Consider the following 19370-nt stretch of genomic DNA (forward strand, 5'->3'; position numbering starts at 1 on the left):
ATATATATATATATACACATACACAGTATATTTACTATTTTGCTACTGTATTTTAGCTCAGAAAAAAATATATATATTTTTTTAGATATTAGGTATAAACTGTCTTCTACACCAACTCTTAAACTGGTCATGTACATTACAGTGGGATTGTACAATCTCTCTAAAAATCACCTTTTCAAATCTTTCCCCACTCTATCTGAAACTGCAAAAAAACATTTTGGTTGAACTCTAAGTACTCTAAGTATTTTAAAGAGCCAGGACTTTTTTTTTTAGATTTTCACCCATAGAAAGAATTATCATGTAAAGGAAAATCTTCCTATGGAGACACTTATTCCAGAGAGGGTATTTCTGTTAGATTCAAAAGATTTCTGCTCACTTTCTTTTAGGTCTACAATAGTTACATAGTTAGTCAGGTTGAAAAAAGTCCATCACGTTCAACCAATGATGCGATACAATACAATATGATGCAGGAACTAAAATTAAATCTCTCCAATAGGACACAGGGAGCAAAAAAAATGATATAGGTTTTAATTATTTCCCAACAGAACCAAAACTGAAATGATAGCTTTAAATGTATTTTAATCTGACTATAGATAAGGGACAATTGTCACATTCCCGCTGTTTTTGTACAGGTTGCATGTCAATCTTATATCTATGGACAAAAAAAAGAACACCCCAGTAGCCCAGTTTTCTACAGTCACTACTGTTTTCCATGTGATACGCTGGTGCTGGAGGTATCTTACCCTTCTTTCTAGTTCATAGGCACAAAACTACATGGTTGGTTAGAGTCTACCTGCACGTTCAACCATCCTATAAAGGCTATGACCGCCTTAACATTAGATTTGTCACTTGCAGACAGTTGCCTTTTTCTACATTTTTTAAAAAGGCAAATATTAGCCTCCAGATAAAGGTGATATACTTGAACAAATGACACATAAGAATTATTTAAAAAAAAAAACAGAAAAAAAACACCCAGCGCCTCTTAAATGTGTTTCTTTGCCATTATTTAAACCTCAGATATCTAGGGCTTGGTGTTCTCTTTGCTAATGATGTGTGTGGTGTCATCATGCCAAGTTGAACAGAAGTCTCTAAGGACCCTTAGAAAGAAAGTTGAGGATGTCTGAGACTGACAGGGGATTTAAGAGATTGTCAAATGATTTAAAATCAATCATGCCACTGTGAGGAAGAAAAGCTACAAGTGACATAGCTTTCAAATGACTGCTAATTTGTCCAGGACTGGTTGGTCCAGCAAATTCAGCCCAAGAGTCAATAGTTGATGCTAAAAGAAGTCTCTAAGAACCCCAAGATTTTATTGTGGGGTGTTCACTTAACTCTTGCAACAGCTAGGGTCAAAGTGCATGCATCTACAGTAGGAAAGAGATTGCACCAGTTTAACCTGATTGAGAGAAGAAAAAGACTTTGCTGTTGCAAAAGAACATTAGCGCAAGACTGTTACTGTTGGGTCAGAATCACACAACAGATAGAGAAAAACACTGTTGGGGTGTCATCACTAGGTGAGTGGATAAGTGCCAAAACTGTGTTTTTTGTTGTTGTTGTTTTTTTAAAATAATATCCTGCTCCCCATGCAGCAGTAATAACAGTGCTAAGAGTGTCTTGCGTTGTCACACATGTATGTATGCCAGACCAATTAGTGGTGTAAAAATCAGTAGCTAATTGTGTGAATTCTTCTCCCGTCCTTGAAGAATGGGTATCTGAAATGAATCATACAATGAGAATGGAGGAACTCACATTAAGCCTACGGGATTGAAATGGGGAATTCCTTGGAGTCTGGAAACCTTAGATAGAGTTTATAGTCTCTACAGAACTTATGGAACTGATAAGGGAAACTCCTCCCTTTGGTCAATGATGCCCACCCTTGTTTTTGGGGGGGTTTTTTTCTTTGCGTTTCTCTCTCTCTCTCTTTTTTTTTTCTATGGGGGTAGGGAAATGGGAGGGGAATTGGAGTGTATAGGATGGATAGAGGAGAGAATGTCTGCGGAAAGGGAACAGAATTGAAAAGGGGGTGGGTGAAAACTATAATATTATGGAAACCAAAAAGCTATGGCGATGTTCCCTAATGGACTTTTTAAAGATCTTCTCTGCTATGTTTTTTTTTAATGAGTATTGTAATGAGAGATAACAAAAGCATTACTAAAATGAAATTGAAATGTAAAGATGATATGTATGTTCATAAAAAGTAAATAAAGAGATATTACAAAAAAAAACCTCTTGCAACAGCTTGGGTCTGCATGCATCTACCTTAAAAAAGAGATTGCACCAATTTATCCTGATTGAGAGAAGAAAAAGACTTTGCTGTTGCAAAAGAACATTAGCGCAAGACTGTTACTGTTGGGCCCGAGTCACACAACAGATAGAGAAAAACACTTTTTAAAAAATAATATCCTACTCCCTGTGCAGCACTAACAACAGTGCTAAGAGAGTCTTGCGTTGTCACAAATGTATGTATGTCAGATCAAATGTCAGACCAATTAGTGGTGTAAAAATCACTAGCTAATTGTGTGAATTCCTCTCCCATCCTTGAAGAGCCAAGGTAAAGGTGCATACAAGTCAGGATTAAAAATTAAGCCTTGAGATGGAACCAGGAAGTGCAGCCTAATTGCTCAATACTTCTGTTTTTCCACCAGGTTTTGCTGTAGCGGTCCACCCCACTCCATTTTGACAGATATCTGGTGATCTGAGGACCCCTGTTTGTGGGACAGGAGAAGAATTCCAAGACTAATGGAAAAAAATGTCAGTACTAGGAAGTTTTTGCCAGCCAACAAACTGATTTAAACCAGATTGGATATTTAAATGTGCTAGATGATGCCGGAAGTGCACTGCACAGGACTTCTGGAAATACAATCCCAGTGACCCTGTGAGATGCGGTCTCCTGGTTTGCATTGCAGTGGACAACACAGAGCTTAGTTTCAGTGTTTTCTGGATGACCCCAGCAGCGGTCTGACTTGATTAACTTGTTACCTGGCATTGCTTTTGAAGAGGAGTGGCATACTGGCACTTACTTGAACAAGTCTTCTTATCATTGTTCAGCTGGAAGCCTGTACGGCAGCCACAGGTATAGGAACTAAGGGAGCTAATACAGAGCTGCTCACAGCCATGATTTCCTTGAGCACACAGGTCTATCACTGCAAAACAAATATATAAATCAGTATACAGAGTAAAAAGTAATCCATAAGAGCAGCAGTAGTTTTTAACATTCAACAAAAATGCTGGCCATTGGAGCCCTAGGCAAAGGAAGCTTTGACTACTGGATGCAATCAGGAAGGTGTGTGCATGTTTATGCATTTTAAATATGTGTATTATTAAATCGCGTCTGGTTAAGACTGTTTTCAAGGGAGAGGATGGCATCTAAACCTATTTGGTAGGTTCTGAGGGCAGGACAGCATACATGTATCTTGTTTTCCTTCACCATGAACCTAACTGACCAGGGAACAGTACTCAGGGGAAATAAATTTTTCCCTTTCAATCCCTGATCCCAAGACAAATAGTATGAACAACTTATCCATTAGAGAAACAAACAGCAATTGTTGTCTGTGTCCCTGTTGGGGAGATTTCCCTTAATTTCCTGTTCCAGTGACAACTTGTGTTTCATGGTCTGAAAGGGTGGCAAAGGGACAGAAGGTAGAGGGAAATTGTCCCAACTAGGACATAAACAGCAATAACATACTGGCAGTAAATGTTACAGTTTATCTTTAAATGAAGTGGAGACTGAAAAACAGCATTACACAAAACATGTTTTTCATTTTGCTATTTTAGGATTGATAATAGGTAAAAATAGGAACTCGTAAGGGGAAGTCCATCCACCCAATACTTTATTTGTAAAAAGGCATAGCTAACTAAGGCCCAGTTTGGGGGCTGAAACATGTTAGCATTTGTTTGTTTGCTGCTTTTATGCCTTCTTACAAATTGAGTATTGGTTCGATGGACTTCCCCTTACGAGTTCCTATTTTTACCAATTATCAATCAACCCCCATTACGACTTCGGTTTTTGCCTATTGTTTAGTGAAGGCTCTGGCGGAAGCTTTACCTGGCACCGAGGTTCCAGCAGTGGGATTGGAGACAAGAGGGTAAAGCTGCTCCATGTTTATTTATTGCTACAATCTTAGGATTGCATTTGTAAAATATACAGAAACATCTTATTGACAAATATAAAAATAGATTAATACACACTATTAACCTACATGAACAAGTCTTCTTGTCATTGTTTAGTTTATATCCAGTACGACAGGCACAGGTATATGAGCCTGGAGAGCTGACACAGAGTTGTTCACATCCGTGGTTCCCCAGAGCACAGAGGTCTATTGCTATAGAAAAACAAAATAATTAATTTTTTTTTTTTTGTCATAAGTACTTTTTCACCTTCTATAAAAGTTAATGATGCCAATTTCTTTTACAATTCAGGGTTTCTTGCTAAGACTCCCCTTCTCAGCTTCTCATCTCTTCTGCATGGTGGACTAGGCAGCATGAGCCCAGCATTTTATGGATTATAGCTGTTAAAATATCTGCCTATCTCTGCTTACTTACAACAAGGTACCCTACTTCACAAAAGCAATTTAATTCTGCCAGTTACTGGTCTGTGCACACCCACAGCCCATTAGCTGAAAAGTGTAAATTATATTTTAGCTTTACAGAACTCCAAGCAATCTGACAGCACTGCTCACTTTGGTCTAGGGGCTAAAATAAAGAAAATATAATCACCTGATCCCTTGTACTATGGTGGTGATTGCTCACCTCTCGGCCTCTCCTCTCTGGTGGTGGAATGTCCCTCGGTGTCCTCATGTCTAACCGATGCATCTGCCATGATGGTTCCACAGGTCTCAGCCCACCTTAGACTTCAGGTGAGTATATTTTCTTTATTTTAGCCTCTAGACCAAAATGATCAGTTAAACCTTGCAGTGCTGGGGAAGCCCAACTACAAAGGTTAATTTTTAGCTTGTCTGAAGTTCTTTAAATCACTTAATGCAACCAAATGATAAAGGTAAATGTGGTAGAAATAACCAAGCCAGGTCCCAAAGCAACCAGTAATGTTGGGTTTCTGGTGTATTAATCATACATATGATTTATGTATGATCAATACATAATATGCTTTATATAAAGTGCAAATGAAGCCAAATGTATTTTTTTTTTTTGATTAGAGTGGAGAGGGATTAGAACACCTGTCAGCTTTTTATTGCTGTCTGTGTCCCCGGGGACTCTGGAGAAGTCCTGAAGGCGAGCATTGGAGCAGGTGATGAGGGAGCTGGTGAGCAGGAGCTCTTGGGGGAAGCATAGAGGATGGTTTGGGTGATATCTTGTGATGAGGTTGGAGATGTAGTCAGGGGCAGAGTTGTGGATGGCTTTGTTTGTTGTTGCTAGAATTTTACATTTTATCTGATGCACTATAGGAAGCCAGTGGAGGGATTGGCAGAGAGGGGTGGTGGCCACTGAGCGGTTAGTGAGGTGAGGTACGTAGGAAATCTTTCAATGGAGACACAAATTGTGGGGACCCTGCTGACCACCAGGGATTTCCCTCACTTAGGAGGGATTTCCTCTCACTTTCTATTGTGGTTATTTGACAGGAAGCGAGGGAAATCTCCACAGATGGTAAAAAAGCTGATAGGGGTTATAACCCTCCCTTAAGCTGGTCATACACTGCTTTATTTTTTTCGTTCAAATAAAAAAATAGAGCAGATTCCACCATCAATGCTTTGAGCGTGTTGATCGAGGAATCCCCGCTGTTTCTTTCGTACCCTGTGTACTTAGAATACCTGAACAGAACCGACAGCTCATTGGCCTGCTCTGTTTGCATGTAGCTTTTCCAACCGGCTCCTTCAAACAGCTGATCGAAGGGATGCTGGCTGAAAGGGTGCCGACAGTGGCACCCACTGTGAACTGGCCGAAATTCGCACAGTGTAACCACCTTTACTCCATCCAAAAATGTTTTGGCTTCTGTTCTACTTTACCATATATATTGCAGTATGATAGTTCTGCCATTTGCACACTTGCAGTGCTTAATCACAGAAGATTGTGCTTTCGGTGCCATTATTTTCGAATGGCACCCCAGTCTCGCCAAGCAGATTGCAGATTGCAATTGTGCAGGACCGTGCAATCCCGAGACGCGCAATCCCGGGACGCGCAATACCACATCGCTCAGGTCTCCACCGGCCCTAAAAACAACTTGAACTGGAACTCCCCCTAATGTTTAAAAAAAAAAACTATTGTAATTGTGTTCTGCCACAATTCTCACTTCCTCTGTTAAATCAGGCTATTGTTTTCCCTGACAACTGTCTAAGAGGGGAATTAATTTAATGTTACGTCACTTCCTGTCCTGCTAAGTCTTAAAGCGGACCTTTACAATCAAAAATCAAATTCTACCAATGCATCCCTTTATATATGATGATTAATAATAACATAGACATGTCAGGTGTAAAATGCTGTGATTTTGAAATACTTACACTTGCAGAGCATTCACTTCCTGCTTTGAAAGGGAAAAATGACTTCAGTTTGCCAAAAGCAATGCACACTGGAGTTGCCTTGTCATTAGCAGAGCATTGCTGGGAAAGCTCATCTGTAATCTCATGAGATCTCAGGGAAAGACATTTTCCTCCCCAGAGATGATGTGCATGGTCACATGCCCTAGTCACATGTCTAGTCACATGTGCCAGAAATCCAAAAAGTAAAAGGAGAGCTAGTAATCTGCCCTTAGTAAACATGGCCTCTGCCAGAAGACTGGAGAAGAAAAGAGAAATAAGGTATGCAAAGAATACCAAGCCTGCAATTATCTAGAAGTATGTGTTTGTAGATTGTCATTACTGAACATTTCTAAAGGTGTTATTTTAAAGATATGGGTAAAGGTCCACTTTAAGGACAGGATGTGAAGGGAAATCTCCCTAATCAGACACAGATAGCAAAAGAAAAAAAACCTGCCAGCAGTTTTAATCCTACATCTAAAATAAAAAAAAGTTTGGGCTTTTGTTATACTTTAATTTTAGACAAAAAGGGGAAAGGTCTAAAAAAGCTTCAAGTAAGGTTTTTGTTGCGGTTAACACAAAGATAAAAATCTGATAGAACTTCTAACCTTATTATTATTAAATATTATTAGAAGATCAGGGCCAGTTTTGCCATTCTTGGAACCTTGGCACTTGCTCCTATGATTTTGTTACATGCTTGGCAGGGCTTTCTGTCTCAGTATCTATCAAGGTTCTCATAGAACCCCTGCTGATCAGGAAATGACAGCTTTACGTCCTGACCTTAAATGACCATAACATAGTCAAATTTGATGGGGTCAGCAGAGATATGTGGTTTATTGTCAAATCATTTTTTTCTTATGTAAATCTTCCAGAAAAGTGACAGTTACTACATTTAAACAAAACAGATTAACTTACATGAACAAGTCTTTTTATCATTGTTTAGTTTGTACCCTGCTCTGCAAGCACAGGTATAAGATCCAGGAGAACTGACACATAGTTGCTCACAGCCATGGTCTCCTTGAGCACACAGGTCTATCACTGCAAAGCAAAATAGCAAAATATATCGTAAATATTGCAGTCAGATGATAAATGTATCCATTGCATTATAACACTGATCTGGTACAGGAAACAAATACATAAGTGGATATTGTAATTGTGTTCTGCCACAATTCTCACTTCCTCTGTTAAATCAGGCTATTGTTTTCCCTGACAACTGTCTAAGAGGGGAATTAATTTAATGTTACGTCACTTCCTGTCCTGCTAAGTCTTAAAGCGGACCTTTACAATCAAAAATCAAATTCTACCAATGCATCCCTTTATATATGATGATTAATAATAACATAGACATGTCAGGTGTAAAATGCTGTGATTTTGAAATACTTACACTTGCAGAGCATTCACTTCCTGCTTTGAAAGGGAAAAATGACTTCAGTTTGCCAAAAGCAATGCACACTGGAGTTGCCTTGTCATTAGCAGAGCATTGCTGGGAAAGCTCATCTGTAATCTCATGAGATCTCAGGGAAAGACATTTTCCTCCCCAGAGATGATGTGCATGGTCACATGCCCTAGTCACATGTCTAGTCACATGTGCCAGAAATCCAAAAAGTAAAAGGAGAGCTAGTAATCTGCCCTTAGTAAACATGGCCTCTGCCAGAAGACTGGAGAAGAAAAGAGAAATAAGGTATGCAAAGAATACCAAGCCTGCAATTATCTAGAAGTATGTGTTTGTAGATTGTCATTACTGAACATTTCTAAAGGTGTTATTTTAAAGATATGGGTAAAGGTCCACTTTAAGGACAGGATGTGAAGGGAAATCTCCCTAATCAGACACAGATAGCAAAAGAAAAAAAACCTGCCAGCAGTTTTAATCCTACATCTAAAATAAAAAAAAGTTTGGGCTTTTGTTATACTTTAATTTTAGACAAAAAGGGGAAAGGTCTAAAAAAGCTTCAAGTAAGGTTTTTGTTGCGGTTAACACAAAGATAAAAATCTGATAGAACTTCTAACCTTATTATTATTAAATATTATTAGAAGATCAGGGCCAGTTTTGCCATTCTTGGAACCTTGGCACTTGCTCCTATGATTTTGTTACATGCTTGGCAGGGCTTTCTGTCTCAGTATCTATCAAGGTTCTCATAGAACCCCTGCTGATCAGGAAATGACAGCTTTACGTCCTGACCTTAAATGACCATAACATAGTCAAATTTGATGGGGTCAGCAGAGATATGTGGTTTATTGTCAAATCATTTTTTTCTTATGTAAATCTTCCAGAAAAGTGACAGTTACTACATTTAAACAAAACAGATTAACTTACATGAACAAGTCTTTTTATCATTGTTTAGTTTGTACCCTGCTCTGCAAGCACAGGTATAAGATCCAGGAGAACTGACACATAGTTGCTCACAGCCATGGTCTCCTTGAGCACACAGGTCTATCACTGCAAAGCAAAATAGCAAAATATATCGTAAATATTGCAGTCAGATGATAAATGTATCCATTGCATTATAACACTGATCTGGTACAGGAAACAAATACATAAGTGGCCTGAACTTTCTTGGCAACAATTAGAACCTTTGGATCCTAACTAGGAGGTAATAATAAATACTTCTAACTGTTAGAGGTGCCTCTTATAACTGTTACAGATTCTCGAAATGGCAAAATCCTTGTGTGACCTAGGTAATCCTACACCTTTATTTAATAAGAATAAGGAAATAAGGTGTTAATTAGGTATGAAGTTTAGTCTATTGGCAAGAAACAGAGATGGGCTCTGGTGCTACAGACACTCACGAGTTCTCACGTGACAGATGGCTTCTCACATGACATTCTCATGGAGACATCTGCCAGTCTGTGGCCAGTAAGAAGTCAGAATTCTGGTATACCGCTGGTCTCAGAAATCTAAATCTCATAGCTTTGATATATCATCTCACAAACAACATTAAAATCTTAAAATGTATTAGTTATAATTTGACCCTAATGTTACACAGACAACTTTTTTTTTTTAATCTAGGCAACATTAATAGTCTTGATTAGGTTAGACTTCTTTCTTCACAACTTCTTTCTTTAAAGTGACACTAAACTTAGGAGTTAAATCTTAAAAATACAATCAAGTACCTAACTATTAACACAAATTTTACTTATTTGTGGGTAGATCTCAGGGGTAGATCCTCAAATCATCTCCGAATTCATGCTGACACTGTCCTTCCTTCTGGAGGGTGGCTACTTTTGTTCCCTATAGTCTTTGTGTGTGTTGTAAAGTAGCCACTGCTCCAAGCTCACTCCCATGATGAACTACAATCTCATATTTAGTTAGCTAATTTGCATTGAAGTTAAAGTCTATCACAGGAGCAAGCCACAGAAAAGGTATATATCTGCATGGGTAGTTTTCAGTGTCCATCTCAGGGCAGGTCAGGCCAATGCTTTTGGAGCCAAAGAAGAGAGGTATGTCCCTTCAAGGGTTAAGTTAAAGTTAGGTTTAGGTTATTGTTTTGGACAGGGGTTACAAAACAATAATGTTAAAATTAGGATTAAAGTTACGATTTGGAGTTTAAGTGATAGGTTAGGTTTTATAATTATTTGAGGGGGTTAGAATTTGGGTTCAGGGGAGAGGAACATTTAGACTGGTTCAATACCAATGCCTGCATAATTTCAAATGCATTTTGATGTGTGTTAATGCGCATTATTACACATTGGGGGAATTGATCAAAACTGGAGCAGACAAAATCTGGAGCAGATTTCTCTTTCTCATTTTCAAAACTTACCTGAGCAAACTGCAGAGAGATGCTGATTGGTTGCCATGGGCAACTGCTCCAGTTTATGTCTGCTCCAGTTTTGATAAATTCCCCTCTTTATATTTTGGGGGCATCCTATTAATTCCTAATGGACCCCTGCATACATGAATCTGCAGTAATCAATGCACCTCAACTCACCAGAATACATAGATGTCAATACATATGCACTGTACATTGACAAAAATGCGTCAAGTACATGGAAGGTTGTTAAGGGCCCATAAAAATGAATGGGTAGAAGCATAGTGACACATGTTACTCCCATGATGAAATACACACATACATGTAGGTGAAAATGGGCTCTAATTGTTAGGATCGTTTTAAAGGTTAGCATTCGGGAGGGCACTTTTTTAACTGGCTTTTACCAATGCCAGAATTTTGATGTAAAAAAAAAAAAAAGAATTACTAGCACAAAATTATTTGCTTTAGAAATGTTAGAGTTTCATAATATTTTGGATTTGTAAATGTTCACTATAAGCCTAAATGAACATCTTAAGAATGACCAGACCTATCCTTTAGATCAGTGGTTCTCAACCTGTGTAACCTCAGTACCCACATTTGTACTTGGTCATTAAGTCGCGACCCAAGTTGCACTGCAATGGAACGCAAGACATTGCGGTACTGCGCGTTCCAGTGAGGGTGATTGAACTGTGGGCAGTAGTTGCGCTTGGGGTGCCACATATTCAAATGAATGGCAATGCAATGCACCTCCTGCACCAGAACACATAGTAGGTGCGATTGCGTGGTACAATGCGTTAATGACACAGGACTGTTCAATTAACTCACTGTACTAGTGTGAACGGGCGCTCAAAAACACTGTCAGACACACAACCACAGACACAATCTTGCACACACACACTCAAAAAGAAAAAAAGTTATTTGTTTCTTTTTATTTTAAGATCCACCCAGGCTCCCTACCTTATGGGAACTAGTGTGGGCTGCTGTGCAGTGATGGAGCTCCATGCATATGTGCATTGCTTGTACAACTCCTTTGCACACCCTGTAGATATGCCAGGAGCCAGAATGTGACATCACTCCAGTCCAGGCACCTCTACCAGACATGCGAGGGAACTGTCAGCAATTCTCATCTGGATGGAGTTCCCTCACGGCCATAGCTCCAGCCAGGGGCGGACTGGGCAGGGTGGCAATTGCCCCCCGGGCCTCTCCGAACGCAAGAACGGACATTGCTGCGCTAGAGGGAGGCTGAGGAGCCTCTCAGCTAGAAAAGCAGAGAGCATGCAGCGACCCACTGAACAGGGGTTCGCGACCCACCAGTTGAGAACCAAGGCTTTAGATGACACCCTAAGCAGGTCCTACGCAGTTTCAAATTCTACTGCTTTATAGCTAGTCAGTTGGTGACTAGCCCAAAAGTATTTAAAAGCCACTCCATGAAAATATTGTAAAATACAGCATGCCTTCTTAAAAAGATGGTATTTATATGCCATCACTCCTATCACAACCCCTAGGGGTTTGTTGCTTCTCTGAGGGCAGAGCGTGTAAATCATTCCTTTATGTCTCAGTGGCCAATTCTTTATCTAGAATTGCATTTTTAAAGCACACATGCTGCATATAAATATAGGGCTAATGCTCTGCAAGCCCCACCTCACAGAAGCCATGGTTTCTGTAACTTGCACCAATGACGGCTAACAGAAATATGTATCTGATATTTCAGACTGTATCTGGGCTTGATGCACAGCTAAGCAGGAAGGCATAACAACATGATTTGCATGACTTCACCCTCTATCCTTAAACAAATCTGTAGTGAGTAAGTGATATTCATGGGCTGCCATTGCTGAACTCCTTCCACAAATACTAGTTGTCTGACTCTCTCTCACTTAGGTACTGAGAGACACTGACCTAAAATATGCATCTAGATTAGGAAGTCAGGACTCCTGCTTGCATACTTCTCCAATGGTTTCAGTACTTTCTGAGTCACTGACTACAGAAGCCATTAGACAGCATGGCATGAACATTAATGAACAGCATAACAGCCAAGCAATTAACATTTTCTGAAGGAGAATTAAGCAATAGCCAAGATTTCAATCAAGGGCTCCAATGCATAAATGCTAACCACTAAGCCACTGTGCTGCCCCCAAAGCAATTACTGTCTTTTCAATAGGCCTACTGAACATTGTCTTGATTAAATATTTTTCGCAATTCCTAAACTTGGGATACCTCATACCAAACATTAAAAATTCCCTTCCTATTAGGTTTATTTGGACACCTACATCCTGAACATCTGCAGTTCTTATGGAAACCCCTTTCGGCATACCGCTTTAATGGGAGCTCTGTTCCAGTACCCATCTTATGTTCTGACTAAGTAATATTTATTTAGCTTTATGCTGGACATGCAGTCTGAGAGGTAAATCCTGAGGTTATGACATATGGGTGGTCCATTTGTAAACCCAAAAGTCTTCGCACCATCTGTGTCAGATGAAGTAATGGTGGTAGAATGGTAGCTACGTCTAAAAAACGGGAAATTGAAACAAAGGTATTGTACCTCACATTGAAGAAAATAATCTCTTGGCTCCCTTAAGTTAGCCATACGCTAAATGTTCTCACCAGAACATTTAATAATGCCAACAGTGACTTGTAAAATGTCATTTGAAATCTGGTTTGATTGTAACATTTGATTTTGGAAATAAATGATGTTTCTTGAAAGATAACCACATTCACGGTTAACATTTAATTTGTTCAAGAATAATATTCCATCCTGCTCCTTTGATTTTGTTCGTCACTGTGGTCAAAACTGATCATCGATTTGACCTGAATAACCGTTAGAAAATCAAATGAACATTCTGAAAGCAAATGCCTTCGAACAAAATTCTACTGGTGTAGGGCCAGCATTAGAGCCATAAGTTCTAACTTTGTAACTATTCTCTGAAGAACGTGTTTGACTAAATAGATCTGTTAAGAACATATTATAGCTGAACCTCGTACTGTGTACCCACTAACCGTATAGGATATCTAGCAAAGTAAAAATATTTTGTAAAAGGGAGGCATGTCCATAGATTTGAAACAGAGAAGGTTAGAAGACATACATATGCTAAAATATCTCAGCTCAATTTCTCTCCATCCTCCATTCCCTCTGCCCATGTACTTGTAATTGGCCAGGTTCCCCTTTATTCAATTTTTCCCCATGTATAATTTCCTTTTAATGCCATTTCATAAATACATAGCAAAAGGGATTCTTACTTACTTGAACATGTCTTTCCATCTGCATTAAGTTTGTAACCCGGGTTACACTTACAGTAGTAGGAGCTGGGAACACTAACACAGATATGTTGGCATCCATGGTCCATTTCAGTGCACATATCTACACCTGAAAAAGGAGGATTTTTCAAGTATGAGTAGACATCTGAGACATTTTCTTTCTAGTAACACAAAAGACTCTCTTTGTGCTTCACTTAAAGGAAACTGTAGAAAGCCTCATGCTGCAAGGGAAATTTAAGAAAATGCTCCTAATCATAGGACATAATAAAGGACAGCTCCAGGAAATATAATTAGAGATGATGGTTAGAGGTAAGTGTAATGTGTTAATTAAAATAACTACCAAGCTTTCTTTTTTGATATATTGCCCTCCAAAACCTGTGCCAGGAGGGCAGTAGTACTGTCAGCTTAATGTGCACTCTTCTCTTCTTTCTGTCACTATTTTCTGAATGAAGTTAGTGTTGCATATGGTAGCCAGATTAGTTACCCTTCAGTAACTAATCGCATTCATAAAATAGCAGCAACAGGAGAGCCATACCTCTAAAAAGGACAGCATAAAGGTAAGAGTAAATCACACATAACACTTACTTCCCACCATCCTTTCCAGTTATATTTACTGGAACTCTTCTTTTAAGTGGGGTACGTGCAATGCTAGAGGGTTCTCAACCAAAATGCACATATTGCCTGAGCATGCATCATAATATAATAAAAAAAACAGAGCAAGCACCAAACTTTTCTTGGACTTGGATTGACTTAACAAAACGGAAGCAGCTGCATATGCATGGTTGGATTTCTGCAAGGACTACATTATCCATGCCTAGGCTGCCAGTAACATGCCAAATACTTTACTGATTCTAGAAACGTTTAATGTAAATCTGCTGTGATGATTTTGATACTACGATTTTTGACTATATACAGTATATCGCTTAATGCTTTCTACAACAATATACAACAGAACACATTTGATAATAAAAGGGTGGATCAACCTAAAAATGACATGTTTTCGAATGGTATTGGCTTGTACTACCCACTGTCTTTTTATCATTCTTCAATGCAACAATTCGGAAATTCAGGTACAAACAGTCACATCCATTATTAGAGGTTACAATGGAAAGAGTAAGGAGGACCTTGCTTGCCTTTAAAATGGCTGGAGCAGCGGGCCAGAGCTATTAGAAGCCAGTGCATAGTTCAACCAATAGGGACCCATCAATAAACATATAATACAAAAATACAACTCATTAGCATTTCAAGTGAACCTGTAGCATTCAAGTACCTTATAAAAGTTTATGATGTCATAATTTTGAAACAGAAAGTGCAGCTATGACCGAACACCTGAAAAAGGTGTAAGGGAAGTGCTGACATAACTTCCAACGCAGCTGGAACAAACTACAATTTCCATCATGCAATAGGAATTAATAATTTTATCAATGGTTGATAAAATACACAAGGGATTATGTTTTTTATTGCTTCCATTTACTAAAAAACATGTCTTTTCAGTTTGTAAAGCACCATACTTGCTCCTTACAGTCATACACTGCATGAGTCGGTGGGGAGGGGCGCGTACAGTGAAACTATATACCATATGCTATACTCATTTAAATAGCCTGTCTGAATTTCTATAGGCAATGTAGGCAGACATTTTAATATGTAAGTGATAATCTAATTACACTATATTATTTTTATATAGGTACATTAAGTCATTAGTTTACTATTTAGCTTTATATAGTAAAATGCTAGAATGTATTTGAGCTAGTGAGCCTTAAAAATGTATTTTGTAAAGTTTTTAAACGGGACCTTTCATCAGGTTTGCAGCCAGTTATAGTTTTGTATACATTTGCAAAGATGTGTTCTCTTTCTTGCAACTATGACAACTGTACTAATTTTGTAGCCAGAATTCCTTTGAAACCTCACCCCTTGCTCCTGAAACTGGTGAGCTGCTTTATCCAGATCTCTGCATAATGCACATTGTTAAATGACAGGTACCTGTCCTGATGCTTGTAGTATGGCATCCCCAACCAAGCCCTTAGGTCTAAAATACTAGGAGATGAATTTCTGTTTTTTTTTATGTGGCATGTCTAAAGGAATATTGGAGGTTCAATGTTAACCTGTCCCTTGGACTAATCATTATTATTGTAATGACAGAAGCTTCCACCTAACACTCATTTTGATACATTTCAGCAGATATACTGCTATGGTTTATGTTAATGTCTATTGAATAGGAGCAGGTAAGAATTTGTGATAAAATTCCAAAAAATGTGTGCAATGCATAAAGCTGACCTGTAAACAAAACTTGAGATTTCTGTTAAAACAATTTCTGTTACAAGTATTTCGACTTACCACAGAGTTTATCCTGAAACTGGATGGCAAAGTGCTGAATGAGATCAAATGATTCTACATAGAACACATGGTCCTCAAAAGGAGGTGAGGCCATGGCCCGCAGAGAGTTGACATCTGCTCTTTGTACACCAACTGCATAGATTTCAATTTGAGCTTCCCGAGCCTGTGCAGCCACCTCCGTAACACGATCTTGTGGCCTACCATCTGTCACTATAACAGCAACTCTTGGAATCCTCTGAGACAGTGGTCGAGCTCCTTCTTCCTCAGTAAAAGCAACATTCATTGCGTATTGTATAGCCAGACCAGTCATGGTCCCTTGTGCTAAAGGAATTATGTCATTTATGGCCTTTTGCATTTGAGCCTTTGTAGTGTAAGCCTTAAGAGAATATACATTTTGCACTTGGCTGGAGTACTGCACTACTCCAACTCTTGTATGGCTAGGTCCAATTTCAAGTGAATTGATCATATCAATCATAAATTTTCTCATGTTTTCAAATTCAAAGGGTCGGACACTTCTTGAGCTGTCAATGATGAAGACCAGGTCCATGGGGCCAGTCTTACATTGCTGCACTGCAAGGTACACAAAGTAAATTCAGTTATTTATGAATGCACAGGTATATACAGTCGCAAACAGAAGCCTACTTTGAAGCCCAACATTGACTAATAGTTCCTTTTATTAATAATCATATTGCATCCTACACAAAAGCAGCAAATCTTCTTTCCTATTATTTTTTTCTTTTTTAACTTTTAATTAAGGCAGATTTTTTCTGAATAAAAACTGGGCCCTGTTTTATTAAAATGTAGCTTTTCGCTCAAGAGCTGAACATCCATTCAAGGATTTTAACAAATAGCATGAAATTAAGGATCTCAAGTCTTTGCAACAGAGCATATTGGCTTTTAGTTGAGCTTGTAGCTCTAAATAATCAAGTGTATGTATAGCCCAAATTAGTTTTTACTTAGTTTAGGATAGAGACGATTTATCTTCATTTTCTATTTTGGTGATAATGGTTACCAGGCCTCGATGATACAACTCCCACTCATGAGCGCAGGAGTTACTTAATCTCGGCATGCGAAAATTGGTGACAGGGAGCAAGAAGATTGATTGGCAGAAGAGGCGTACACAGTCCCTATAGAAAGCCTGCCAGTTGACAGTTTCTTTTTTTTATATTTTTTATTATTTTATTTTCACTTGAAGAGATGAGCTAATGATATATTTAAAAAATAAGTAAACTGTCATACTGGAACCTGCACCACCTAACGTGGTGGGATACACTATAAAGCACCACATAAACATGAAATAATAGTTGCACATTCTGGAATTTTGCAAGCATATGCAAAATTGCATGCAAATGCGCAAAAAGGGTGGGACGATTTTGACAGATGGATGATTTAAAAAAAAAACAGTTGTGAACAGTTGTATTCAGCAATCCAAAACAAACCTAAATTAGCGTTAAATCATCTGACCACTGTAAAGTTGATTCAGCCTGATTTTAATAATTTACTGCACACTATTGCTAACTGACCAAATTGTCAAACACTTTAATATCTCAATATTACCCATCTGTAATGCCATTTACTTGGGTGAATTTTTTTTCTCCCCATAGTTACACAACTTTCACCCAAGATTCCCACATCTTTCTAATCTAATGCTGGGTGAAAGTGGTATGAACCCTGGGAGTAAAAAATTCCCCCTTAAAGTATTTTGTAAGTGTTGTATAAATCTACATATAAACTATTAAGATACACTGTTGTGAAAATACAGTATATGTAAATGCATTTTTGTATATCTTTCTTTGCTTTTGTATTCTGGCCATAACAAAAAAAAAAAATGAGATATGCAGTATATATATTTTTGTCAGGTATACCGCATACAAAATATAGCATGTTAATATTTTGTATTTTTAGCCAGTAGGTGGTGCTCTAGGCTCTATTTCCACGTTAATTTGTCTATACTTAGGGGTCTATTCGCGAAGCTGCCAAAGGATCTGGCTGTAGCTTCGGCCGATCCTTCGGCTAGCTTCGGCCCCAGGACCCCTTCGGTTCAATAGAACCGAAGGGGTGCTGTACGGGCTATTCACAATAGCCTGTACAGCTCCCGATCATGGCCGAGCGGCTCAGTCGAGCCGAACGCATATGCATCGGCTCGGCTGAGCCGTGCTGAAAGCCGAAGCTGGCCGAGCGGCCGGCCATTGGCCGGCCGACAGCCTGCTTCTGACAGCTGGGCGGACCCAGCCGTGATCTTACGGCTGGTTCCGGCCACTTTCAGAGAGATCAGCGTCCCTGGTTACCTGCTAACCAGGGACACTGATCTCCAAACAGCTAACTCTCCCTGGCGCCCCGGGAGTCTCCTGCTCCCGGCCACCAAGGAGAGAAGCACTGCTGTGTCTTTTTTTTCTTTATTCTGACACGAGCGATGTCAGAATAGAAAAAAAAAACCATTTCCCATTGAAAAGCATTGGGACATTACTATTGGCTATTTCAATTTGCAATAGCCAATAGTAAACTAGCATTGTACCCGCCCTCTGCTGCAGTTCCCCATCAGAGGGCGGGTACAATGCCAGAGCGCCCGGGAGAGTTTTTTTTAATTATTTTTTTTTTACAGCAGCAGAGCCGCCGGACAATTGGAAACTATTGGGTGGAGCTAACTGTCACTGCTAGCTCCGCACAATCGTTTTCTAATTACTTTTTTTTTACTTTTTTCACTCTTTTTCTGTTCTGCTCGGAACCTCTGAGGGACCGAGCAGAACAGCCGAGCCAAATGCCGCTCGACAGCATTCGGCTATTCACTCACTGCTGTTTGGCATCTTTAAGAATAGCCCGAACAGCAATGAGTAGCCTGCCTGAGGTTCAGCTCAGCCGATCCAGATGTTGGATCGGCTGAGTCGAACTCCTTCTGCACTTCGGGTCGGCCAAACATGCTAAACATGTTCGGCCGACCCGAAGCCACGCGAAGCAAGCCGGTGAAATCAGCCGTACCAGCCTGAAGTGAATAGCCGAACAGTGTTCGGCTCACTTCACTTCAGGTCGATCATTCACTCGGCTGCCTACAGCAGCTTAGTGAATAGACCCCTTAGTGTTGAGTGATAATTTACCCTGAATTCCTTTAGATGGGGCAGAATTTCACTCAGTGAGAGAGTCCGATGAAAACAATTTCTGCTGATCTTTCTCTTTAGAAAACTCATAATACAGAGATAGTGTGTATCTTCTGTGAAGGGGTGTTATTCCCTGTGCCATTGGCTCCTTGTATACTAACTATTGAAGATAATGATTACAATCTATTGCTAATTATGTTCATTTCTGATTACATGGGTGGATATATATTCTGCTGTAAACCTATTACAATTTAGTACTGTATGTGTTTTTCTAGTCTGAGGAAGGGCTTGTTGCCCGAAAGTGTCTCAATTTACAGAAACACTGCTATTTTTAAATAAATATACTTTGGAGTGCTGCAATTTTGGACTAATCATTATATGATTGAAGTGATACTAGGGAAGCTTTGTTGCGCTGCATCCTTTTGAGTTGCAACAAGTGTGGTTCTCCTTTGCTGTTACTTTATATATATATATATATA

General features: G+C 39.2%; 1 protein-coding gene across 1 annotated transcript in view; it reads right to left on the bottom strand.

Moving 5' to 3' along the window:
- The window catches only part of MATN4 (matrilin 4), a 54902-nt gene that overhangs the window by 33602 nt on the left and 1930 nt on the right, over positions 1–19370 (bottom strand). The window contains exons 2-6 of the mRNA XM_018573719.1: positions 15800–16369; positions 13452–13574; positions 8782–8904; positions 4200–4322; positions 3021–3143 (exon numbers count right to left, since the gene is read on the bottom strand). Coding sequence (XP_018429221.1) covers positions 3021–3143; positions 4200–4322; positions 8782–8904; positions 13452–13574; positions 15800–16369 — 1062 coding nt within the window. The remainder of the gene's footprint in view (positions 1–3020; positions 3144–4199; positions 4323–8781; positions 8905–13451; positions 13575–15799; positions 16370–19370) is intronic.

Source organism: Nanorana parkeri, unplaced genomic scaffold, assembly GCF_000935625.1.
Source record: "Nanorana parkeri isolate BGI_ZX_2015 unplaced genomic scaffold, ASM93562v1 scaffold2505, whole genome shotgun sequence".
Lineage (NCBI taxonomy): Eukaryota > Metazoa > Chordata > Amphibia > Anura > Dicroglossidae > Nanorana > Nanorana parkeri.